Source organism: Megalobrama amblycephala, linkage group LG8 (genome assembly GCF_018812025.1).
Source record: "Megalobrama amblycephala isolate DHTTF-2021 linkage group LG8, ASM1881202v1, whole genome shotgun sequence".
Taxonomy (NCBI): Eukaryota; Metazoa; Chordata; class Actinopteri; order Cypriniformes; family Xenocyprididae; genus Megalobrama; species Megalobrama amblycephala.
The window spans coordinates 29,271,653-29,299,588 of record NC_063051.1 but is presented as its reverse complement, the minus strand read 5'-3'; the positions used below and the strand labels follow the sequence as shown (position 1 = coordinate 29,299,588).

Genomic DNA, 27,936 nt, shown 5'->3' with positions numbered 1-27,936 from the left:
CCGGGGCTCTGTCTTAACCTAGTGAACTACCAACCTACCTGGATAACGCGCCTATACCTATGCAGCGCTGCGAGATGTCGCTTAGGTAGGCAGTTCACTAGGTTTTGAGCCACAGCCGAAAATCCCGCCCTGTGTTTGACATATATGCTTGTATGCGTTCGTTCACATTTTCAGACCCCCTTCGCGACACAGGCCAGTCATGTTGTCTTCTGCTCTAGTAAAAGCGGATCGTATCGCAGCTCATGTTGGCAGAAAATACGCGCCATTTCAGGAATTATTCGCTCGAACCCTGAAGTCTCAAACAGGCGATGTAGACCTGCAGAGCGCAACAGCGGTGACTGGAAAATACAAAACCATAGATGATCTACCCGGACCCAGTCTGGCCACAACTGCGTACTGGCTCTTCGTTAAAGGATACGCGGATAAAAGTCATGCAATGCAGGTAAAACACCAGCTGCTTAATGTAAACAAATGTTTTTGGGGGGTGTTTTTAAGATGTAAACAGTTATTAATAGATTGAATGTTCATTCAGTTATACAAATATGAATATATATGAAACTATATAAAGCAAAATGTTGAGACATTGACATTTGTGCAGGTCAGGAACTACATTTTTTATTAGGCTATATTAAGGAGTCATTAACAAGCAATGCTTGGCAGTCCTGTCCACACGATGAACATTTCTTAGTTTATTCGCTTATATTAATTATTTGGACGTGTATTGTTATATAGGCTACATGTTTTGACTTTAGAGACTAAGGAAATCCTCTCAGAAACTGGCAGCTGAAATCCGTGGTACGAAAATACATTATGGAAAGCCCTTTTAACATATATTCCTTAAAACAAACGGTAACATTTTAGTTTAGAGTCCAATTTTCACTATTAACTAGTTGCTTATTAGCATGCATATTACTAGGATAATGGCTAATTATTAGTAGGCTACCTATGAAGCACATATTAATGCCTTTTTGTGCATGACCATATTCTACATCCCTTAATCCTACCCAATAAACCTAACAACTACTTACTAATAAGCAGTAAAAGTTGTAGTTCATAGTTAATAGTGAGAATTGGACCCTAATCTAAAGTGTGACCAAACAAACATCTAAATTGATGTCACTAGGCTATTTATATTTTGCCACTTGTAAAGTGAGTAGTTACTTTTCCAGTTTCACTGGTAACTATTTATTAGTAATTATTCCAACAGTCCTACTTAATTTCATGGGCTTCTGTGCTTTAGATATCACCTATTAACATTGCTGTGTAGTACCTGATTAGTAATCTGGATTACATAATGAGATTCCAAAAATAAAGTACTTGTAATTATATTGTATTACGTTTTATAATACTCATTATCAGGGGTGCATTTCCTGAAAGCATTGTTAGCCAACTATGGTCGTAAGTCCCATTGAACTCTATTGGTAACGACGGAACTTGCGACCGTTCTCTTTGGGAAATGCAGCCCAGACTAGTTACTTTTTTTAGTAACACGAATACTTAATATTTACAAAATGTCAGCAAATTAGTCAGAATTCATTGATTCTCCCTAATTCTTTATTTTTATCTTTTAACTTTTGGAAAGTCTTCCAGTTATGTGGAACTGCACACAGACTGGCCACTAACTATAAGTACACAGAAAATGTAAAGGGCCGCACAGCATTATTTGAATATTTAAATTAATATTAATAATATTAATATTACATTTTTACGATTTAAATCATTAGCTTTTCATCAGCCCCCCTGCAGTTCCTTCCCAAACGCCTAGTTTGGAAAACCCTCACATAATGTAATGTTATATGCACTTCAAGTTGTTGATACAAAAAAGTATTTTTTTTTTTCTTTTAATCAATATGGAACAATTAATTCATTAATTCATGACAAGTATGCAGTCTAGTTGTTGCTGGTACCTTTTCTAGTTTTGCTAGTAACTAATTATTACTAGTATTTATTTCTTAATAAGTAACAATTCCAATAGTTACTAGTATTAATTCAGGTTGTACCTGATATTAGATATTGTTAAATATTAATGACTGTGACATCTATGCAAATTGTTACTATGTGTCACTACTAGTTTCAATTGCTTTTTATATTTTAAAATAGCTTTATTTATTGTAATGACTAGTCAGATGGTAAATTTAAAAAAAAAAAGTTACTAATACTTTTATTGTAATAATTAATACTTATATTACTAATAAAAAGCATGATACAAACCAATAAATAAATGTTCTAATAAATTCTAACAAATGTTTGTTACTTTAGTCCAAGCAAAGCAATCCCTGTATATACCAAATTGATTAGTTACTGGTAGGTATAAAGGCATAAACAAAAGTACTTATTTTTTCTAGACTGTAGTAAAATTGAATTAAATAGAAGGCACTATTGAAATAGAGGCTAGTAGCAAAGAAATAAGTACTAGTATAGTCTGGATTACTTTCTAGAAATTTAAAAATGTAGTAGCAACATAAAATTAGTAGTTAGTTTTCAGCAATAAAGGTTAAAACAGCTTGCCAGAATTATGGCATTTTATAGGTCAGATGTCTAAGCACATTTAGCGGGGGTGGCCTGTTGTCCTGTGGCTTTTATTCCAAAGGTTGTAGGCTCTGGGCTGATTGAACTCTGAATTACCTTTGTGTCAAACTACAACACACTCAAAGTTTCTGTAACCGTTGTTTTTCATATACCATGGCATGTATAAAATGTTCCTACTACCAGATAAAATCACTATGGTTTCAGAAACCACACTTATCTCTGTGTGTCAGCCCCTGTAAGCAGCAAAAATATTCGAGTGCGGCCCACAGGATTTGGCCAATCAGAAAACTGTTCTATCAAAACATTGCTTTGTTTGTGGTGCTCGTAATTAATCACGTTCTGGGCAAGTATACCTATACCTGTTTTTTTGCAAATTCCATTTGGTGCTGTTAGCGATGTGGAAATCAGCTTTACAGGGATGGTTCACCCAAAAATGAAAATTCTATCATTTACTCACCCTCATGTCGTCTGAAACCCACAAGATATTTTTAATAAAACCTGAAACAAAACAACAACAACAACAAAAAAAGCTTATCAGTATTTTACATTAAAGGGTTACTTCAGGATTTAGCATTAAGCTTTGTATTAGTACAATACCACTAGTATTTTCGAATTACTGTGCTTTCCCCCTTCATATCAGCCCGAGATGAGAGATTTATGCATTTTTATTCTGTAAAAAAGCCTCCGATGACGCAAAAATCGTAATTTTGCGTCATCGGAGGCTTTTTTGGCCAGAGGCTTAAAACTACAGCCAGTAATAGCAGGTAGTTCCGCATTTTTTCACCACACCCATACATATGCGCTTTTGAGGTTACTCACGGACATAGATCAAAGATTTTATCAAAAGTGGGTGTCAATTATATTTTTAAGCTTAACATATTTTGTTATAGTCTGCACTACATCAGTGGTTCATCTCGCAAATTTATCGGTCTCTGCAGTCATCTCAACCAATACAGCAACAGGCTTTTGTGGTAACGTTAGCATAAATAGATAAATAGACTAACTCAGTTTTACAGAACAGTGGCTTTACTTTGATAACAGTCAACTTATATGCAACTTATATGTAATTGTCTATCTAACGTTACTTTGCTAAGTTTGCAGTTTTACTGCTACCTACAACACTACATATAGGCTACTGTGTTATCAGTCTAGTATCAGCGAGTCTTACCTCTATACGCTTAGTACCAGATGCCCAGGCTGTTCGTCCTCTGGGAAAGTGAATATCGATCGCGGTGTCCTTCAGAATGGTTCTCTTCATTGCAAGGATATTTGGTTCGTAGTCCTCGTGCTTGAAATGGAGACTACATATTCTGCGTTTTTTTAGGTTTTCTATAACGGTGTCATCTCCAAACTTCGGGTGTTTGATGGCCCGCAGCCACTGTTTACATCGCTCCAAATCTTTAACTTAATCGGAAAATGATGGAAACTTACTTGTCCTTTCCTGCTTTTGGGTGTACATCCAGGTACAAAGCAATTTAGCACCATTTCGCTGTAAATGTATGAACTAACTCACGATTTATAGAATTAATATGTAACAAAGCAAGCCTAGTTGTTTGAATTTTCCTGGTAATTCCGCCTGTAACCGATAGGCGTGGTTTGGGCGTGGCCTCGCAGGGGCAGCAAAACAAGTGCATTCTGGGAGTTGTTGTCTTTCATCCACATTAGTCAAAAATACATTTTCTGCCTTTTCTCAGTCTAGAAAGCTCCAAATTCAAAAATAATTTCACATTTCTACTACATAAATGACCAATTTTAAATACACATTCATCTTTCCAGGGGCGAAGTACCCCTTTAATATTCAATACCACCTCTTTTCTTAGTCGTCTATTAACACCTTTCCAACTCCACCATGTTTAAGAGGTATCTAAAAGGTCCCCAAACTCTATCAAAAACTGTATATTTGTCCCTTAAAACTTGTTTTTTTCCATTGACATATTTGTTACCATTTCTTTTACCCAATGTCTTATTGGTGCACAAATACTTTTCCAATTGATACCAGTTGATCTCCTTAGGATATAAACGAAATGGAAAAAGTCAAGGTGACAGTGGAGTGTTAACATCAAGGATCTTCTCTATCATTTCTTTCACACCTTTCCAAAAATGTCTTGACTTCTTCGCACTCCCATATGCAATGATATAATGTACCTTTAAACTGCATCTTAAGCAAGTGTCAGGGACATTTTCGTTACAACTGAAGATATAAATCCGCATCAACCACTTATATTGTAGCAGTTTCAGACGTGTGTTCATTGTTTGTGATTGAGCTTCTTTACATGCTTTCATCCAGTCCTCCATCTGAGTATCCTCATTATGTTCCAATCTTCAAGATTCCAGGTAATAGGTTGAAGAGTCCTTTGATCCTGACACCGACATATTGTTTAATGATGAAATTAAACCTTTACTAGAACAATTTCTTTTCTAAGTTAGACAATGTTGGCATATCCAGAGAACTAGTTTGTGATTTGTGAAATTTCTTATTTGTAAATATTGTATGTATTGACTTTTTCCTCAAATGACATGAGTATTGTTAACATATAGATCTGCTATCTTTCGGATTCCCTTGTCAGCCCAAATCTTGAAGCCAGCGTCCAACCTGCCAGGTTTAAACTTTGCATTGCCCCAAATGGGACTAAAACAAGATAACGGAGACACTTAAATATTTTTTTTTTATACCATACGGCAATCATATTTATAACTATAGGGATGGAAAGATGGAAGATCTTTAAATTCGGATGAATATAAACATAAATTTCAAGGCAGGTCCAGTTTGATAGCAGAAGATTCTATATCCACCCAAGGTGGGCAGTCCTGAGATAAAAAAAAATAAAGCATAATAGCTCTGAGTTGAACAGCCCAATAATACCAATGAATGTTAGGACACCACCTCTCTCATATGGCAAGTATAAAAGTGTCAGGCAGAGTCTGGAATTTGATAAATATCTTTTTAAGTCTTGGAAAAGAGGTTTAGGGGGAGGCAGGGGAATGTTCTGTAATAAATTAAAACATTTAGGCAGAACATTCATTTTGAAGATATTTATTTTGCCAATGTTCCAGAAGTTATCAGAACCGAATGAAATAGCAGAATGAAATAGCAATCTTACCAATCAGCCATTCAAGTCGGCTAAATGGAGTTTGCCCGACACAATCCCTACCATTTTTTCGTCTACATCCCTAAACAGCAACAGCAAAAAAGAGCAATAGGAAGATATATAAGAAAGTGTGGTGTTAGAGGAAGACATACAGTAATAGAATATGTAAAAATGAACAAGCAACTGTGAATTTTCAGTTTACATGAAACGCATTTCTACAAAAATAAATGTGCAGTCTAAATAAAAATGTTTGGTCCCACTTTATATTAGGACTTTAACTACTTTGTACTAACATTTACTGTAAATGAATCATGTACAATGCATTTATTGTGCACATACATGTTTTTACATTGTACTTGTACAAGATACAAAATACAGCTGTAATTACACTGTTGAGCCTTCTGTAACCTAAAACCTACCCATACCACCAAACCTGTCACTAACCTTACCCGTATCCACCTCAATAGCAGCACAAGTGTTTTGCAATACAATATGATTACAATAAGTACACTGAACTTATTTTTTTAATGTAAGTACTTCCTAGTCGATAAGGAGACCTAATATAAAGTGACCAAATGTCCATTTTCTTTTTGTGTACTACAGTATTGACTTGTCCTAGAAAATTTTTACTTACTGCTGGAATCTGTAACTAAAAAGCTCAGTGTGAGACACAAGAGCATTCACCTAAACAAAACTGACATTCTTGTATACAGGGAGTGCAGAATTATTAGGCAAGTTGATTTTCTGATCATATTTTTTTCCCAAGCACATTTTACCAATTCCAATCCACATCAATCTTAATAACTACTATTAATATTGTTTTTAATCATTTATAAGTGATATATAATTGTTCATGAAGGCTGGAAATGAAAAATGCCTTATATTCAGGTGTGCAGAATTATTAGGCAAGTTTTCTTTTACAGGCAAAATGAGCCAAAAAAGAGATTTAACTCAGACTGAAAAGTCAAAAATTATTAAATACTCATGAGAAGGACGCAATACTAATGCAATACTAGAAATTGCAAAGTTAAAGCATGACCAAGGGACAGCAAAATGCTCATTGGGTCAGCGGGGTCAGACAAAAACAGGTGGAAAAGAAAAGACACATGTTAACTGCAAAATAATTAAGAATTATGTGTGAAACCATCAGGAACCCTTTAGTCTCCAGCGCCACCATTTTCCAGAACTGCAACCTACCTGGAGTCTCCAGAAGTGCAAGGTCTCAGGATCTCAGAGACTTAGGTTAGCTAAAGAATCCTAAAAAATGACCCGCACTTGATAAGAATCACAAGCTGAAGTGTTATAAAATACATGAAGACTGGGTTTTTATAGGCCTTATAAACAGACAGCTTGAGAGTGACTCCTGAAGGACCAGCACCACATCCTCTTGTACCACTGTTTGAAGAATTTATCTTCCAGAATCTGGCAGTAAGTTTTGGAAGATCATTTTTAGTCCATCTCTGCAAGACAGACATTTCAGGATAAGAGATGGACTAAAAGTGAACTCAAACACCTTACTGCCAGATTCTGGATAAATTCTTCAAACAGTGGTACAAGAGGATGTGGTGCTGGTCCATCAGGAGTCATTCTCAAGCTGTCTGTCTATAAGCCCTATTAAAACCCAGTCTTAATGTATTTTATAACACTTCAGCTTGTGATTCTTATCAAGTGCAGGTCATTTTTTAGGATTCTTTAGCTAACCTAAGTCTCTGAGATCCTGAGACCTTGCACTTCTGGAGACTCCAGGTAGGTTGCAGTTCTGGAAAATGGTGGCGCTGGAGACTAAAGGGTTCCTGATGGTTTCACACTTAATTCTTCACCTTAATTCTTAATTATTTTGCAGTTAACATGTGTCTTTTCTTTTCCACCTGTTTTTGTCTGACCCCGCTGACCCAATGAGCATTTTGCTGTCCCTTGGTCATGCTTTAACTTTGCAATTTCTAGTATTGCATTAGTATTGCGTCCTTCTCATGAGTATTTAATAATTTTTGACTTTTCAGTCTGAGTTAAATCTCTTTTTTGGCTCATTTTGCCTGTAAAAGAAAACTTGCCTAATAATTCTGCACACCTGAATATAAGGCATTTTTCATTTCCAGCCTTCATGAACAATTATATATCACTTATAAATGATTAAAAACAATATTAATAGTAGTTATTAAGATTGATGTGGATTGGAATTGGTAAAATGTGCTTGGGAAAAAAATATGATCAGAAAATCAACTTGCCTAATAATTCTGCACTCCCTGTAGTGTAGAAAACACATGCAATTTGTATATAACAAATTTTTCCATAGTAAAAAAAAAATCTAAACATTAGACCAGTAATTTTGCAGACATGCAAACTGAGTTCCAGCAAACAGTTGTGACAACTGCACTTACAGTTTAGAGAATGTGAAGACGATTGAGAGAAACTGTAATTTGCATGATTTTTCCAGTTCTATAAATCACACTTTTAAATTTAGCTCATATATCAGTTTTTTCAAGACTGCAAGAACCCTTGTTCTTCAAAGAAAACAACTGAAAATAAGAAATAATATTATATAATTTTCTAGATTTCTTTTGTGTGTATTTTAACACTCTGAGGTCTGAGGGTATCGCCGGCGATACCATCGCATTTTTTTTCTTACCAGTGTGAAAGAGACTCAAAATACTCCGTTAATGTTGCACATACAATTAAGAGTTATACACCATTTTAATCTGTGGAATATCTTCTTTTATTTGTGTACACTCAGAGTAAAAACAAAATGTTGTGCTTTTTGTAAAACAAAGAAAACTAACATGATGCATGATCTCTCGTCTCCCTCTGAACGAAGTCCAATCTGATAGTTCTCAGAAAATGAACTGTAACTTAGTGAATACTAATCACAAAAAAATTAGACTTATGTCTAAAAAAACATTGAAATGTCAGGTTTTAAATCGTGTAAGTCAAATCGAAAACAAACATTCTGTGTTTATGTAATCTGTATGAAAAGAGAGCCATGTCAGAAATCCGTGTTTCAGCTCATTATCCGCTAATGTGGCCACGCCCACGGAGGGAGTGCTATTCAGACGCAAATTCTGAGTCAATACATGCATTCATCGTCTCAATCGTGTATTTATTGTCTTGAAAAGTGTTTTGAATAGCCATAGTTAGCGATCTCTGTCCTCTGTTAGTTCGGTTAGTTCCTGGATTGCCTATTCTTCTTTAGTGCTCAGGCATTTGTGGACTAAAGGTGTACAGAGCGCCCTCCAGCTGCAAGTATGAATTAAAAACACAGTATCCAGCGCTCATAGTAATGACAATAAATCCTGAATAAATATTACTCTTCTGTATAGAAAATTGACAAACATATGAGAATCCATCAATATTTCTCCAAATGTGCATGCTTTTAAGCTAAAATCCTATATGAAATGCCATAGAGGTAACATAATTGTTCAGACACTTTGCATCACAGAAATACATTATATTTTAAAGAATATAATAGAATACCATTATTTTAAATTGTAATAATATTTCACAGTGTTGCTGTTTTTTCTGTATGTTTGATTTACACCATGATGAGATTTGAATCATGATCACAGAGGGTTTTTTTCACAGCCTACCTGACTGATAGCATAGCATTAATGATACCTCATTAATATGCAAGTCATTTCAGGTCATTATTATGTGATTCTTTTGTCTTCTCAGGTGAGAATCACCCATTGTACATGAGGATTCACGCCTCCACGCATACTGTGTTTCTTGACCAAAGATGTTTTAGAAAATTTAAATCTCTCTATTGTTTTATATGAACAAGCAGGCAGCATAATTTTTACCTCATTTTGAAGCAAAAACTCTAGTCTACAACCTCAAATACCCAGAAGTCTTGTGAACAAAGATTTAATATATATTTTTTGGCTTTATTTCAGCGACTTAAGTTTTTTGTTTTTTCAATAACCACGCATAAACATTATTCCTTCAAAAACACAAACATGTACGTACATGTTCCTCACATATTATTGTAGCCTAGTTTGTGCTGAATACAGTGTAATGACACTTTTTCCATTAATATGTTTATAAACAACTGAAAAAAGCACAAATGTCAGGGCATGTCAGGGCATGCTTGTTTTGTTTTATTTTAAATCATTTTAAGTCACCTTGAAGCCCTCTTGGGCATTTGCTAAGGCCTTCTAGTTGAGAACCACTGCATTAAATGAAAATGGGTATTAAACATTTTACAAATTGACTCACCTCACACAGTATTTAACCTTAGGTTACTTCAGGGGGATTGTCCCTGTATTATCTGTAGCTAGATGGCTGTATGATAAATAATTGACGATATACACACATAATGATTCCCCCCCCCCCACATCTATTATGCAGGTGGAGCATAAGCGCCTGTATGGTCCGATCTGGCGCTCACGCTTTGGGCCGTTTGATGTGGTAAATGTGGCGACGGCAGAACTGATTGCACAAGTGAGCCGACAGGAGGGCCGGTACCCAGTCCGGACGGATCTGCCTCACTGGAAAGAATACAGAGACATGAGAGGACAAGCATATGGAATTCATGTAGAGTAAGCACTTCTCCCTTTCATACACAGTCTTTCTCTAGTCTAGACTTTCTTTCGTTCATGGAACACAGGAGGAGAATGGAGCTTTAAAAAGTATGGTAAAAGTGGTCCATTATGCACCACATCCTCCAAACGATACAATACCTCTGTCTCTGTGTGCCAAATAGTACAAAATGTAAGTTATTATTCACTGATAATCTTAAATTGGACACATTAAGGAGGAAGGACACATTAAATTGATCAAAAGTGACATTTAAGTTATGTTGCAAAATAATTTTATTTCAAATACTTTCTATTAATCAAAGAATCCTTTAAAAAAAATCACAATCAGTATCACAGTTTCCTCAAAAATATTAAAAAGCACAATTGTTTTCAACACTGATTATAATAAGAAATGTTTCTTGAACAGCAAATCAACATATTAGAATGATTTCTGAAAGGATCATGTGACACTGAATATGCTGAAAATTCAGCTTTGCTGTCACAAGAATAAATTACATTTTAAAATATATTTAAATAGAAAACAGTTCTTTTAAATTGTAAGAACATTTCACAATATAACATTTTTTACTGTATTTTTGATCAAATAAAGCAGCTTTTGTGAGACCTCTTTCAAAAACACTTTAAAAATCTTACCGACCCCTAACTTTTGAATGGTTGTGTATTCCTTTAATGCCTATAATTGGTACGAACTTTTTTTCCACATATTTCAGCACAGGTCCTGAGTGGTATCGCATTCGTAGTGCTCTGAACCCTAAGATGCTTATACTAAAGGAAGTATCAGCATACGCACCCATCATTCACGATGTTGTGTCCGATCTCCTACAGCGCGTGGAACTCCTGCGTCTGCGCAGTCAAGACCAGGTCACGGTCAATGACCTCGCCTCTGAGCTCTACAAATTTGGCTTTGAGGGTGTGTATGGTTGTAGGAGGGTTACAATGTCCTGGGGCTATTCACAGTGACATGTGAACAAACAGCAGCATGGCGTTTTGTGTTTTTCACTATTCAGGAATCTCCTCTATCCTGTTCGAGACACGGTTAGGCTGTTTACAGGAGGAAATTCCCACAGAAACCCTGCGGTTCATATCTGCCGTTAATGACATGTTGGCACTCTCGGAGACGGTTCTTTTTTTCCCTCGCTGGACTCGTCACATCTTCCCGTTCTGGAAACGCTTTGTCCAGGCTTGGGATGACTTGTATGACGTAGGTATGCTAAAGATCAATGTCTGCATTAGGGATGCACAATATACAGTGGATATAAAAGGTCTACACACCCCTATGTAAAAAAAAAAATGAAACAAAGATGAATCACATTTTTACATCATAAAATCCAGCTATTTTTAACGGATGTGTAGATTTAGATTGCTGTCATGTTTTTAGCCAAATGTATATAATGTGTGTGTACAGACATGTGAAAAAGAAAGGACTCCCTATTGAATTCTATGGTTTTATGTATCAGGACATATTAAAAAAAATCATCTGGTCCTTGGCAGGTCTGAAAATTAAGCACATACAACCTCATGACATATTACACCGTGTCATTATTTACTGAACAAAAACTAGGCCAAAGGAAAAGCCGCGTGTGACAAACTAAGTTACACCCTTACTGCTTCCATAGGAATTAAGGGTAAGTAGCAGTCAGGACCTGCTAATAACATCATCAGCAAGTGTGATCACCTCTATAAAAGCAGAGGTTTTGTCAGTTCACTGATCTGGAGCATTCAGGTATGTGTTAAAGGATTAGTTCACTTTTAAATGAAAATTTCCTGATAATTTACTCACCCTAATAGAGAAGAAAAAGAAAAAGAAGAAGAGAGCTAGTTCAAGATGAGCATTTATGGTTAAAATTTATAAAATTTAATTTTTTTTTGGGAAAATGAGTGATGGTTTCTCTAGATAAGACCCTTATTTCTCATCTGGGATCGCGTAGAACGCTTTGAAGCTGCAATGAAACACTAATATTGATTTTCAACCGTTTGGAGGCCAGTGAAGTCCTCTATATGGAGCAATGCCGGCCCTAGCGTCTTTGGCGCCCTAGGCAAGATTTTTTTTTGGCGCCCCCTTATATTGCGATTTATCCAAAGGGGCGAATCTAGAAAATTATTTATAGGGTGGCATGAGGTCTATGAGGGGTGGCAACACCAAAACAAGTGCTCATGCATAGTTTTTGGAGATTTATAGCCTTACATACACAATTGTGTTCACAAACATTGCATTACCAGAAAGTATCTGTTTAAAATTAATAAATAACAAAATTTCAATATCCATCATGGCACCAAGTAAATACAATATATGAAAAACTTCTAAATGAGTCTGAGCTTGTATCACTAAAGGAGATGAGCAGTTTTATTAATATTACACAGGCTACTTCAATGGTATAAATCACATTTTAGTGCAAGTTAAAGAGCAACAAAACAGTTTTTGAGTTTCTGTTATTAACAGAGGTGGGAATGTCTGTGTGTGCTCACCCAAAACACCCTATCAACCACATACTCTAGCAACACCCCAGCAACTGCATAGCAAGAGCCTAGCAACCACCCAGAATCTCTTAGCAACCACCTAGCAACACTTTAGCAATCACCCAGAACATCTATATTCTGGACTAACTGACCAAAGTTTTTAAATTTTTTAAACAAGACTTGAAGTTGGGTTTATGACAAGCCAATATAAATTTGTCCTTCAAACTTTTCAGTCATATTGTTTTTCTTGATTGCTAATGCACAATTCATGAAACAATTCAACATTTTCTCCCAACTAAACACAATATCAAAACTATACACCAACTTGTACAAACCTCAAACGTCCAGGTCAAAATAAAATGTTCTAGTCAAAAATGTATTCTTGTCTGACAAAATCAAACTTTGGCATCAGATGACACACAAAACATAACAAATACACAGACTACTGCACTACCAGTGAACACTAGTGAGATCAATTCATATAACACTGTAACAAAAATACCTCTTTTGTTTATTTTACTATTATAAATTGATCTTGCAGTAGATGAAAAGCATGAGAAAAATAAGTATGAACTTGGTATGCACCACAATACAGTATACTGTCAATTGCAGTAAAAGTAAATTCAGCATCCTCTGCACATTTGGCTAAATTTCATTACAGTATACAGTACTATAGCAGTGTATTGGTCTTCTGACACAAGACTATATCCCAAGGCAATCATTTCTCAGTGCTTCAAAAAAATACAGTATACATATAACAAATGGTTACAAAGAAAGTTGACAATCACAACATTGAGGGTGTACAACGTGAAATTTCCCTCATCTAAAGTAGCCTACTGGTACTGTGTACGTTTAAAACCCCTGTAAATTATTCATTCAGCTCTCTCTCAGATTTTGACTGGTGTGTGTTATCAGTTTTTCTCCCTAATGTTGTTTTGAGAAATGTGTCTTTGTTTTGAGAACTGAACGAATGGTTTGGGAAACTGGGCCAACTGAATCACTTATAATGTGTTAGCAATCGAGAAAAGCTAAAATACGTTTAGATTCTTACCCCAACTCTGCTATTATATTCTGTGATCGGGATCTCCGTATTGATTTCATGTTATTGGTTCGTCGGATTGCAAAAATACCTTTATCCATGATGAAAGTGGAGCGGGCGGTCGCTGAATCAGCTCGCCAAAAAATTACTAAAATTAATCTGACATATTCGGATGGGACTACATTTCTCACAGGACTTCTAGCAGGGAAGCAGTAATTTTCCGATTCACGTACAAATATGGGAAAAAATCTTAAGTTCTGAACTTGGCTGCGCTGTGTTTTTGACTCTCAAAGAACCGGTTCATAAGAGTCATTTATTAATGAAGCACACTGGGCGCGCTGCGTGCGCGTGAAACCATTGGACAGTTTATTAAAAGACGTGTTTTCTTGCCATTACTTTGCGTTACGCAATTTTTTAGTCATCATATTGAAGCGCCGCTCCTTAAAAGCAGTACTTGAAACACTGCTTACATATTTTATTCTGTGATAATTTTGGGGTGGCAAAGCTTTTTCTTAGGGCAGATGCCACCTCGGTAGAACTGCCCCTGTCCACACATCCGGCCTCTTTGGCGCCCCCTAGCGAGATTGCGCCCTTAGCATTTGCCTATACTGCCTATATAACGGGCCGGCTCTGATATGGAGAAAAATCCTGTAATGTTTTCATCAAAAACCTTAATTTCTTTTCGACTGAAGACAGAAGGACATGGACATCTTGGATGACATGGGGAAATGTGATAAACAGTAAATTATCAGGAAATTTTAATTTGAAAGTGAACTAATCCTTTAACAGTGCCAAGGAGGAAAGACATCAGCAATGATCCTAGATGAGCAATTGTTGCTGCCATCAATCTGGGAAGGGTTATACGGCCATTTCCAAACAATTTAAAGTCCATCATTCTACAGTAAGGAAGATCATTCACAAGTGGAAAACATTCAAGACAGCTGCCAATCTTTCCAGGAGTGGACGTCCCAGCAAATTCACCCCAAGGTCAGACCATGTAAAGCTCAGAGAAATCACAAAACACCCAAGAACTACATCTCAGACTCTACAGGCCTCAGTTAACATGTTAAATGTTAAAGGGTTAGTTCACCCAAAAATGAAAATCATGGCATTTATTACTCACCCTCATGTCATTCCAAACCCATAAGACCTTTGTTCTTCTTTGGAACATAAAAGACATTTTTGATGAAATCCGATGACTCAGTGAGGACTCCATTGCCAGCAATGACACTCCCTTTTCCAATGCCCAGAAAGCTACTAAAAACATATTTAAAACAGTTCATGTGACTACAGTGGTTTAACCTTTAAATTATAAAGTGACGAGACTTTTTGTGTGACAGAAATAACAAAATAGCGACTTTATTCCACAATATCTAGTGATGGGCGATTTCAAAATACTGCTTCATGAAGCTTTGAAGCTTTACAAATCATTTGTTTCGAATCAGTGGTTCAGAGTGCCAAAATCACATGATTTCAGTAAACAAGGCTTCATCACGTCAAAAGTGTTTTGAAACTTCAATAGTTCACGTGACTTTGGCAGTTTGATACACACTCTGAACCACTGATTCGAAACAAAAGATTCGCAAAGCTTCGAAGATTCATGAAGCAGTGTTTTCACACAAAATGTATTCTCGTCGCTTTATAATATTAAAATTGAACCACTGTACTCACATGAACTGTCTACAACAGATCAAATCAGAATGTCTGAAACAGAAAAGATTCAGGATGTTGCAATGGCCCAGTCAAGTCCAGACTTCAGCCCAACTGAAATTCTATAGCCGGGCCTTCAGAGAGATGTAGATAAACAAATGCCTGCAAACCTTAATGAACTGAAGCAACAGTGTAAAGAAGAGCGGGCCAAAGTCCACAGCGATGCGAGAAACTAATACTGTCATACAGAAAACAATTCCAGATGTCCAGATGATTTTTATTATGTTTTTTTTAGACATAAAACCATAAAATTCTAAAGGGTGTCCTTTCTTTTTCACATGACTGTATACACACACACATAAATATGTATATATAATTTTTTTTTTTTTTATATCTGTGCACCCATAGTCTGCATGTCTGATATGGTGGAGTTGCTGGATATAAACCAGATTCTGAAACAACAGCTTAACTGATTTCCCTTTCTGTCTGTGTCTGTTGTACTTTTGTCCAGCCCGACATCTGATTGATAAGAAGGTGAAGCAGATACATGATCAGGTTGAGCGTGGAGAGAAAGTGGAGGGCATGTATCTCACCTACCTGTTGTCCAGCAATAAACTCAGCTTAGGAGAGGTGTACATCAGCCTCACCGAACTTCTGCTGGGAGGCGTGGATACAGTAAGAACACGTTTATTTTCATCTGGAACCAGTCAGAGAGGAAGTAGATTAAACAACGTGAATAGCTATTAGTCAGAAGTTTTATTCAGAAGAGGATTTATTATTCAGAAGTTAATTACGTTACAGAAACAATGTCCTGCACCACTGGTTCAGTTGTTATAAGTGGGTGTTTTGCCTTGTGTACCTGCTGAAAACAAGAGAGAAATGAAGTTACTGTTAAAGGAAGGAACAAGAGACAAACACACAGGCACAAACTCATATGAAACTATTTATTAACGATACCAGAATTTTAATATTGGTGCGTCCGGTGATACTTCCCTTGTGAAAAAGTAGTACGCTTTAGCATACTTTACTAAAAAGGGTGCTTATTATAGAAATAATTTACTTTAGGAGAATATACTTTTGCAAACTGAATATAATGTTTTCAGGCAATTCAAATAAAATGTATTATAGTTTAAATTTGTATGCACTTACCTGAACTTTAGTGTTTTTGAAAGACAACAGAAATAATTTAAGATGTACTTAAAGGCGCTCTAAGCGATTCTGAGCGGAGTAACTTCCTGTTGACATTCGAAGTGTTGTCAAACAAAACAGAGGCTAGCTAGACCCTTCCTCCTACTCCTCCTGGCCCTCCCCTCCGTGCTTCCTGAAACAGTCATGAACGCGCATTTAAAATGTAAGTAGCTTGCGTATTGACGCTGCTTGTCGGTTATTGGCTGGAGCATGTTTATTATGCTAAGTGGTCCAGGCTGCACCAGTTTGTTTTTATTGCAGTTTTCGGAGCTTGTGGCGACTACAGAGACCGCGTTTTTTTACAGTGTGTTCAGGGGACAGGCAGCTAGCGCATAGTGAGGAGATGTTTGCGGTATGTAACAAAAACAAATTTGGGCCTAAAAACGCCTCAAATCGCTTAGAGCACCTTTAACATCTTTATATGTCATTTCACAATTATTTCTGTTGTCTTTGAAATATGGTTAAAGTGCTGTATATACAGACAAGCATTTATGGTGAACTAAAATATATTTTAATGTAATTTATTGCGAAACTTGTATATCATATATTTACATATATTTGTAATGACACATTTGTCATGATGAAGTAGCAATTTAGTACATTTAAAATATATTAACTCTGATATATTATACTAAAATATATTAACTGCTATTATCTGATTGGTTGAACCTGGTGCAGAAACGTAGGAAAATGAGATCCAGGCAGTAGATAAAGTTGATGAAAAATAATTTATTCATTACAATTAAATTTAGCCTCACACGCAAACTTTAATCGATAATGAAAATATTTAAAACCAAAAGGTAAAATAACCATCATAGAGGAGTAGTCAATAGTTAAAGATAAATTTAGAGCAAAAAGAGCAATAATTAAGACATTTGCAGATAAGAGACAAAAAAAAGCAGAAGCCAAGGAGAGCAAAAGAGAGAAAAAGCTGAATTATCAATGACCCGGTCAGCTTTATACCATGAGCATATAGGGAAATTTACATCCCACTCAAATTGATGTTTTTGTTAAAATGAAAAAGGTTCATTTCACCCATTACGTCATCCACTGGTCCAGTGTCAAAAATAGTTGTTTTAACCCTTAGGGGAATTTTGCAAATCTTGCACTATTAAATGTCAGCAAACATTAATTCTGAAAAACATCACTTCTGCAGTACTTGGCAGGCGTCCAATGTCTAACCACAAATGTGTCAGCGTGACCTGTCACACTGGAACACTTGAAGAACAATTGAACATAACAAGCATACTCTCTTAAATATAAAATAAGAATAACCAAATACTTGAAAATATGATAAGAATTAATATATATAAAGTAGAAGTACATGAATATATGAAATCAAAAGTAAAACTGATAAATCATAAGCCATAAACGATTAACATAAATATTAATAAAAGTGCATGAATATGAATATTGACCATTTCGGATCCATCAAGCCGCATTCGAAGCCGTTGTAAAATTACCCAAAACAGCCAACAGCTGACCCATTTAAGTATTGCTGCACCGCTGAATGTTGCTGCGTCCGTCTTAGCAACGTAAAAATATATTTGTTCACTGAAGCTTACTGCGTTATGTAGAAGATTATTGTGAGAGAGATATCGAGTGACCGAGTGTATTACCTGCACTCAAATGTAGCATTTTTCTTCAGGTCAGTCCTATGTTCATAATAAAAAATCTGTTTGAATATCCGCTGCGATCTTGTCCTTTTAACATTTAATGGGTTTCCCTGTGCCCTGCTGACACTGAGAGTGCTAGTCAAAGCATTTGCGTTTGTTTCGTGTTCACAGCAAGTTTCAATATAAAAGTCTTTGCGGCTGAGTGACTCGCTCATAAAGACAATCTTTGCTGCCATCTAATGGCGTAATAAATGTAACTTCAGTTGCTGTTCATGGTCAGGGACTATTTTTCACAGCGGAAGGAAGCCTTTTAATAATTTTACTTCATGAAAGTTGCATTGATACATATTTTTTGGCTTTAATATTTGTATTGTGTGGTAACCGTTTAATAAAAGCAATAAGCCCCGTGAAACCGTGGTTTACAGTGAATTTAGAACAGCTAAGGGGCTTTTAGGCACTCCGCTCTGCTCCACAACGCCCCCTAGCTGTTATAAATTCAGTGTAAACCACGGCTTCATGGGACTTACTGCTTTAATAAAGTATGTGTTAGTATGTTAGTCAACACATGAAAACAAGTGTACTTCTTTAAAGTGTGACAAGACTATTAAAACAATGATTTAAAATGCACTTTAAAGCAAAACTTTGAATCTGACATTATTACAAAGTGCACTTTTTAAAACTTGTGTGTTAAGAAACAGTCAAGAAAACGTACTCTCTTCAAGTACACTTAAAGGTGCCCTAGATTGTTTTTTTACAAGATGTAATATAAGTCCTAGGTGTTCCCTGAATGTGTCTGTGAAGTTTCAGCTCAAAATACCCCATAGATTTTTTTTTATTAATTTTTTTAACTGCCTATTTTGGGGCATCATTAACTATGCACTGATTTTTTCAGCGCGCCGCCCCTTTAAGAAATGCGCTCCCTCTGCCACACGAGCTCTCGACTATATATACATCGCATAATCAAAGTTCACACAGCTAATATAACCCTCAAATGGATCTTTACAAGATGTTCGTCATGCATGCTGTATGCATGCTGTATGCATGCTTTGAATTATGTGAGTAAAGTATTTATTTAGATGGTTACGTTTGATTCTGTGTGAGTTTGAGGCTATGCTCTGTGGCTAAAGCTAACATTACACACTGTTGGAGAGATTTATAAAGAATGAAGTTGTGTTTATGCATTATACAGACTGCACGTGTTTAAAAATGAAAATAGCGACGGCTCTCTCGTCTCCGTGAATACAGTAAGAAACGATGGTAACTTTAACCACATTTAACAGTACATTAACAACATGCTAATGAAACATTTAGAAAGACAATTTACAAATATCACTAAAAATATCATGCTATCATGGATCATGTCAGTTATTATTGCTCCATCTGCCATTTTTCGCTGTTGTTCTTGCTTGCTTACCTTGTCTGTGCACAGATCCAGCCGTTAATACTGCCTTTCCTTGTCTAATGCGTCGAATGGGCTGGCATTATGCAAATATTGGGGTCATACATATTAATGATCCCGACTGTTACGTAACAGTCGGTGTTATGTTGAGATCTGAGTTTTTTCCGGAAGTCTTTTAAACAAATGAGATTTACATAAGAAGGAGGAAACAATGGGGTTTGAAACTCAATGTATGTCTTTTCCATGTACTGAACTCTTGTTATTTAACTATGCCGAGGTAAATTCAAATTCTGATTCTAGGGCACCTTTAAGTGTCCTTTTTGTATAATTAAAATGATATTTTCTGCATCTGCAAGTACAGTTATTAAAAATATACTGTTAAGATTTGAAGTACACTACAAGAGTACAATAAGGTGGTTTGTCTGAGTAACTAGTCGTTCTTCAAGAAGACTTGAATGATTAGGGTCGACCAGACTCAGATTTCTAAGTGGTGTTCAAGCATTTGCAAACATGAACTTCACAAGTATGACCCATCTTTGTAATTACTTTTAATCAGTTGAGGTCAAGGTGAGTTTACACCGGTGTCCTTGCTGAGTAACCACAGGTGTATTTCATCACTTTAACCATGAACATGTTCCACTAATGTTTTACAACCAGAATGTGTTGACCATCTTGCCCATCCCTAACTGATATAGTAATGACCTTGAACATGCTGTACTATCTTTACAATCTCTGTCAGTCTGTCATGGTCTGTCAAGGCCACTGTTGATCACATTTCCAGAGCGATCAGCTAAACTGTGTCTCAATTTTAGCAACAGCATTCTTGACCCGTTTCAGTGACGCACAGCTGAGGATTTAGGGTACGTTTACACAGGACCGATGTACTTAAAAACCGAAAAGTTGTCAAAAACGATTTTGCGTTGTCAAAATGATCCCAATTCACACGGATTTCTGAAAATGATTAAAAATGCTGTATTCTGCTGCCAGACCAGTAGTTGGCGATGTCGCTTTGTAAAGAAACACTATGCACCTATAGACGGTCACCGTTTTCACAAATTCGCATTTTTGTAGTTTACATGGAGACTATAATCAAAAACTTGTACTTTGGAAACCCCTTTTCAAAAGTTTGTGTTTTCAGGCCCCAAAAATGCCATTGTGTCAATAAATAGCCAAAGCGCATAAAAAGTTTTTGGTTGACTAAATGGCCCCTTAAAGAGGGCACTCTAGCCCCATCCCCTCACACCTCTGGGCATAATTAACTTAGCCAGTCAGATCTATGAATGCATTATTTGATAAGATATTTGACAGTCTTTCTTGTTTCTTTGTCCTTGACAGACATCTAACACGCTATCATGGACCTTGTACCACCTTGCACATGATGCAGAGGCACAGAACCGCCTCTATAATGAGATCACATCTGTGTGTCCAAATAAAGAGCAGCCGAACACAGAACACCTGACCAGGATGCCCTACATGAAGGCTGTCATCAAAGAAACTCTCAGGTAGGGGAAATACCCCTTTTTGTAGGGAAAGCAGTGCTAATTTATTGTCCATGCATCTCGAAAGAGGCCAGCTGTTTCATACATTCCTAGTATATGCTGTGCACAGTAACCTTTGCTCAGCCCTTATTTAAACAGGCCAACTCACATCTATAATCTCCTCCACGGTGATTAAAATGCAGAGAGTTCTTCTGGAGAAACAATGAACTTAATCACATGAGCTCAATACCTGTGGAAATGAGTGTGGGTTAGCTTTAGTCAGTCTCCTATATTACAGCGCTGAAAAACAGCCCTAAACTGTTGGAAAGCAGAGCTGGAAAAAGAATAATGCCTGCTGTGATACAGGGAACATTTATCTTGGAAAGATGCCTTCTAGAGATAATTCTAGGGGAATTCTGGACTTTTTAGGTTTGTAGCTGGAGTTATAAGTATAGTATGGTAACAGTGTGTCTTGTTAAAAATAGATATAATCTATTTTATAAAGCTTATAGCCTATATAGGATATCACACTATTTAATTTAAAGATAATAAATAACATTTTGCAAATACATTTATATTTATTTTACACAATATATACAAAGTAGAAAAAAATGTAAAGACTTGATTAAATGATATATATGTTAGTGCATACTTGCTGAATGTCAACGGTTATATGTATGAAACCATCAAAATGAAACTCCCATTTCCAACACTTGTGTCCATAAATAACCCTTGTGGTTCACATTTTCTGTGTTCTTAAAAAAGCAGAACTTGTCATAGTTGTATAAACTTCTATATAGTGGAGAACAGAAACTATAACAGATATCATTTGCATTCTCATTTGCCCCAATAGCAAAATAAAATAAAAACACAATAGAGTTTCTGTGACTTTCCAAAAGAAGAAAAAAATATCGAGAGATTGATTGCATTGGTCAGAGGAGAAAGATTTTTTCTCAGCTGTTGTGTTAGAAACACTCACGCAGCAGTTAACTAGTCTTCTGTAATTTAATGCCAAGGTAATAAAACACAAAGTATAAGGTTATAGATTTACATATTTAAAAAAAAAAAAATGAAAATCTAAAATCTTTGCTAGATTTACAATGGTAAAGGGTTAGTTCACCCAAAAATGAAAATAATGTAATTTATTTATTCACTCTCATGTCGTTCCACACCCGTAAGAGCTTCGTTCATCTTCGGAACAAAAATTAAGATATTTTTGATGAAATCTGATGGCTCAGTGAGGCCTGCATCGCCAGCAATAACACTCCCTTTTTCAATGCCCAGAAAGCTACTAAAAACATATTTAAAACATTGTCAAAGTAGTCAAATGTGACTACAGTGGTTCAACTTTAATATATAAAGTGACGAGAATACTTTCACAATATCTAGTGATAGGTGGTTTCAAAACACTGCTTCATGAAGCTTCGAAGCTTTACGAATCTTTTGTTTCCAATCAGTGGTTCGGAGCGTGTATCAAACTGCCAAAGTCACGTGAACTGTTTAAGTTTCAAAACCCTTATGATGTAACAAAGCCTCGTTTACTGAAATCATGTGGTTTTGGCACTCTGAACCACTGATTCGAAACAAATGATTCGTAAAGCTTTGAAACTTCATGAAGCAGTGTTTTGAGATCGCCCATCACTAGATATTGTTGAATAAAGTCATTATTTTGTTATTTTTGGCGCACAAAAGTATTCTTGTCACTTTATAATATTAAAGTTGAACCACTGTAGTCACATGAACTGTTTTAAATGTGTTTTTAGCAGCTTTCTGGGCAATGAAAAATGGAGTGTAATTGCTGGCGATGCAGGCCTCACTGAACCATCAGATTTCATCAAAAATATCTTAATTTGTGAGATGAACAAAGGTCTTACAGGTGTGGAACGACATGAGGGTGAGTAATAAATGACAGAATTTTCATTTTTGGGTGAACTAACCCTTTAATAACTGTGGGACTGCATCATCCCAGAAATTAATGGAAAATATTGAGCTGTGGGTTTCCAGTGGAGTGCAGTTCAGTTGGTGCTGGCCTGTTTTTCTACCAAAGTCTCTATTTAAACTCTGCTTCACATTGTGGTTGGGTGTGTCTGCCTTGAAATGTGCCACTAAAACTTTTCTGGTTGGACCGAAATATTCAGGGATCTTGTTAAAAATAAACTTAAGTTACACTCGGCTACAAATAAGTCCCCCTGTGGTGAAAAATCAAGTTTTTAATGTTGTATATATGTCTATGTGGTGTTTTTAATATGCTTTAAGACAAACCATGAGCAAATTCATTAGTCAACACTGAGTGACAGATTCAAAAACGCCGTTTGAAATCGCTGGTGTTTGTGACGTCACAAACTACCTTTTAACCAATCACGTCAAAGTGCCGGCGAGCTTTAGCATATCATTAACTATGACCACTCAGAAGCAGGGGAGTCTCAAGAGAAGTCAGGTTATCCCAGTATATTTTTCTGTTGATATGACAAATTGAGTAGATTTAGCTATATGGCGGGTTTAAGTTGACCGAGTGGATCTCTGAGCTGGCACGAGCGAGTGGAGGTGGGGCTAATTTGCATATTCATTGCGTCACGTATATGAAATGATGCATGGGTGTAGAGTTACATTCAAGCTATTTTAACGCATGAAAAAAATGTTCACAGGAAAAAAATGTTCAAATATGTCATTTTGGTCAGTTTTATTTAAGGGATAAGATTATTGAATACAGGGGGACTTTAATTTTCTCATAATACGATGCTTTTTAATCATAGAATGTATCCTGTTGTCCCTGGTAATGGACGTCTGACTGTGGATTCGGAAGTAATTGTGGATAATTATTGGTTCCCTAAGAAGGTACGTACACAGCTCAAAATATTCTACCTCTCATTAAATGTTTACATATAATTAAACATCTAATAGCCTACCTCCAGCCTTCATGTGTGTTCTCTCTCTTTCTCCTCACAGACACAGTTCCATCTCTGTCATTACGCTGTTAGTCACGATGAGAATAATTTCCCTGATCCGGAACGTTTTGTTCCAGACCGCTGGTTGAGAGGCAGCCCGTCCCGCTCTCAGCATCACCCCTACAGTTCCGTCCCGTTTGGGGTTGGTGTGCGGGCCTGTGTGGGGAAGAGGGTAGCAGAGCTGGAGATGTATTTTGCTCTGTGTAGAGTGAGTATGACGCTTTCACGCTATCTGCAGGTTCAATTTCACAAAATATTCTGTTCAGAACACTTGCTTTATAGGGCTGTGTATCGACGATATCTTCATTTTGATGAACCGAAATTGATCTTAAATTCCAAAATCTTTTAGTCTATGCTGTTTTCTGTTGATATGTAAACTAAAATGTACTGAACATTAGCATGTCTGCCATCCAATAATTGAGATAAGCTTTGTGCGCTCAGCATTCAAATTAGATCAGTATTATCATGAAAATCAAACTATAAATACTCTTTAATGTAGCGTGACATATCGCTGTGGTCAGACATCAATAAAAAAAGCTTGAAAACAATGTGACATAATGTTACATTTACCTCAGGAAAGCCATTCAATTTCCAAAGCTTATTAATCAGCCAGAACAAAAAAAGTTATGTTACATTCACTGTCATTAAAACAGTCATAGTTTATATTTCAACAACAAATTGGAGTAGAAACATATGTTATTAAAGTTGATATAAAAACTGCCATATGTGCAATTTATATATAGTATAGCAAAATAAAGTAAACTGTGACATATTATACCCAAAAATTCTTCATACAGTGGACTACCATTACAATTAATAAAAATTTGGAACCAAAAATTATTCAGACACTTTGACCTGACCATGTTTTGCTTAAGTGTTATCTACGGAAGAGGATTAGGGCCAAGCAATAATAAAAAAATAAAACCATCTCGAGATTAAAGTTGTTAAATTATGAGAAAAAAGTCGTTAAATTACGAAAACAAATTCGTTAAATTACGACTTTTTTCTTGAAATTTAATGACTTTTTTCTCGTAATTTAACGAGTTTGTTCTCAACATTTTATCTCGACTTTTTTCTCGAAATTTAACGAGTTTTTTCTCGTAATTTAATGAGTTTATTCTCAACATTTTATCTCGACTTTTTTCTCGAAATTTAACGAGTTTTTTCTCGTAATTTAACGAGTTTATTCTCAACATTTTATCTCGACTTTTTTCTCGAAATTTAACGATTTTTTTCTCGTAATTTAATGAGTTTATTCTCAACATTTTATCTCGACTATTTTCTCCTTTTTTCTCGAAATTTAACGAGTTTTTTCTCGTAATTTAACGAGTTTATTCTCACCATTTTATTTCGACTTTTTTCTCGAAATTTAACGAGTTTATTCTCAACATTTTATCTCGACTTTTTTCTTGAAATTTAACAAGTTTTTTCTCAACATTTTATCTCGACTATTTTCTCCTTTTTTCTCGAAATTTAACGAGTTTTTCTCGTAATTTAACGAGTTTATTCTCAACATTTTATTACGACTTTTTTCTCGAAATTTAACAACTTTAATCTCGAGATGGTTTTATTTTTTTATTATTGCTTGCCCCTAATCATCTTCTGTAGTTATCTGACATAATTAAGATAATTTTTTTCTGACACAGTTTAACTCTGAGATCTTGTCATATTTTATTACCATATTTGAAACTATAGTGAATAAACTGTATTAATGAATGAAATGTTCAAGGTGTCTGAATAAATTTTGGTTTATGTGTGTGTGTATATATATATATATATATATATATATATATATATATATATGCATACCTACATACACACCCACATACCTATACACAAACTTTTGTTAGATGCGATTAATCGTGATTTATCAATTTGACAACACCAGTTTTTAATTTTTTTTAAATAAGATTTCTGTTTGTTTCATGATAAATAAATTGTCACTTGTGTCCAATTTTTTCACTGAATATCTAATTTGAAGTTGATGTTTAATCTTCAGTCGCCTCATACTACATTTAACTATCATTATCACTCTCTCTCTCTCAACCCCTGACCCTTTTACTCCACAGCTGATGCAACATTATGAGGTCAGAACGGTGGAGGGGGCCCCATCAATACAGCCCAAAACCCGAACACTGCTCATCCCCTCCAAACCCATCAACCTGCAGTTCGTCCCTCGAGCCTGACACCAGCATCTCCTGTCAATCTCTTTTTCTAATCAGAATGAGTACTCTTAATTCAAATGATTTTGCCTTTAATGCCCGAGGGTCCATACCCATAAACCTGTTTCTGTGAAATGCCGTGAGAGGTAATCTAGAGTAGAAAGTGGAAGTGGGCCAGCATTCCTAAATATAATAACAGATATTTACAGCTGAGGTGTTTGCATTGTCTGGGTCGCATTGTTAAATAAGAATTTGCCAACAGAGCGCTATCATGTGCACTGAATCTATTGTAAAATCACCGGTGCTCTTTAAGAGTCTGAAGGGGAAGCAAGGGAGAGACAGAAGAAAACAAAGACCTTCTTTGTTTCTGTCTTTGCTGACCTTCTGTTCATATGCTGGTGGACACAAAGGACGGCTTACTGACTCTGCTATGGACATCAAGTGTCTGTTCAAGCAGAAAGAGTGTTCTTTAAAAACATGTTTTCCGACTGTTTTATTTTTTTATTATGCTACCTTAGCTGTTTTTTATATTAATTTAATATCAATGTTATTGCATTTGTCCAAACCTTGATCAAAAAACATCCTTTGGAAATCTTCTACTCCCTTTGATATTTTTAATTACCAGACATAAAGTGAGTGGATTTACATGGCCTTTTGAGCCAGGCTGAAGGCAAAGGACAGAATTCACTAGAAATGTTAGTTTATGTAAATAAACCTGTTGCCAAACCGCCCGCATATCTTGTCTCTCATCTGCGTTCATTCTTTCTTTCCAAAAATCATAGTTTTTTACACTGTATAAACCATTGTAGTAGACCCAGAAATTATAGTTTACTAAAACCATAAAAAACATTTTCATTACTTGAAACAAAACAAATGATAACTGAAATAAACATTTATTTAGCTATTTGCAAAAGCAATATTTCTTATTTTTATTTAGTTAAGCTTGATGTACTAAAATAACTAAAGCTAAACTGAAATAAAATTGAATAATAATATTAATAATACTATATATACATATTTAAAAAAAAAAAAACTATTAAAAATGATTAATAAAACCTTAACTGAAAGGAAAATGGAAAATATTAAAATAAAAACTAATTCAAGATAAGAAAAACTATAACAGTTTATCAGTTATACTAATATTGCACTGAATAAAGCAATTCTAGATAGATAAAGAGCAACTTTAGTGTGTCAGTTGCAGTGCAGTAATGCCTTTAGCACAGTAATTCTAGCCTAGCATGTGGTTCTGTTGCTCAAGAGTTCATGTGTGCGTCTGAAGCCACTTTGGATGAGTGCAAAACTCTTGAGCAACAGAATGAAATTGTGATTCCTGTCACGTTGTACCTATATGGTACACTCAATTTTACATGTGCAAGCTTGTGTTGTAAAGGAAGTATTCCTACTTAAGTGTACTAGAATTTGCTCTGACTTTTCAAGTTCAGGCACTTTAACATTTTATTTCCCTCCTGTTAATTTTGTTGTCATTGAAAAAGAAAAAAAAAAGTAAATAATAAAGCCATTGCTCAGTGAGGCATTGAGGGTTATCGTATCAACTCAGAGGTATTTTTTTATTTGATATTTTATTATTAATGTGTGTGATATTTTTTTAATTTCAAATTCACTCAACATTTCACTCAGAAATATTACAGCAAATAAAAGCAATGTTTAGAGCATTTTTATATAATAATTTTAAAAAGCTTTTTTTGTAATCCCATACACTGTGTGCTGAAACATTGAAATAAATGGCTTATGTTAAAATTTGCTTAGTCTTGACTCTTTAAATATACTTTACATTCTTAAAGTGATAGTTCACCCAAAAATGAAAATCTATCATCATTTACTCACCCTCGTG

The 27,936-nt window shown here is 35.6% G+C and overlaps 1 protein-coding gene across 1 annotated transcript; it reads left to right on the top strand.

Annotated features, from left to right (window-relative positions):
* The first annotated feature begins 34 nt into the window (after positions 1-34).
* Positions 35-26,819, top strand: si:ch211-113j14.1 (sterol 26-hydroxylase, mitochondrial). Its single transcript, XM_048200444.1, has 9 exons — positions 35-442; positions 9,960-10,150; positions 10,861-11,060; positions 11,158-11,355; positions 15,808-15,971; positions 20,835-21,001; positions 23,731-23,812; positions 23,924-24,130; positions 25,992-26,819. The coding sequence occupies exons 1-9, from the start codon at positions 200-202 to the stop codon at positions 26,106-26,108; spliced, it is 1,569 nt and encodes a 522-aa protein (XP_048056401.1). The 5' UTR covers positions 35-199; the 3' UTR covers positions 26,109-26,819.
* The last annotated feature ends 1,117 nt before the right edge of the window (positions 26,820-27,936 follow it).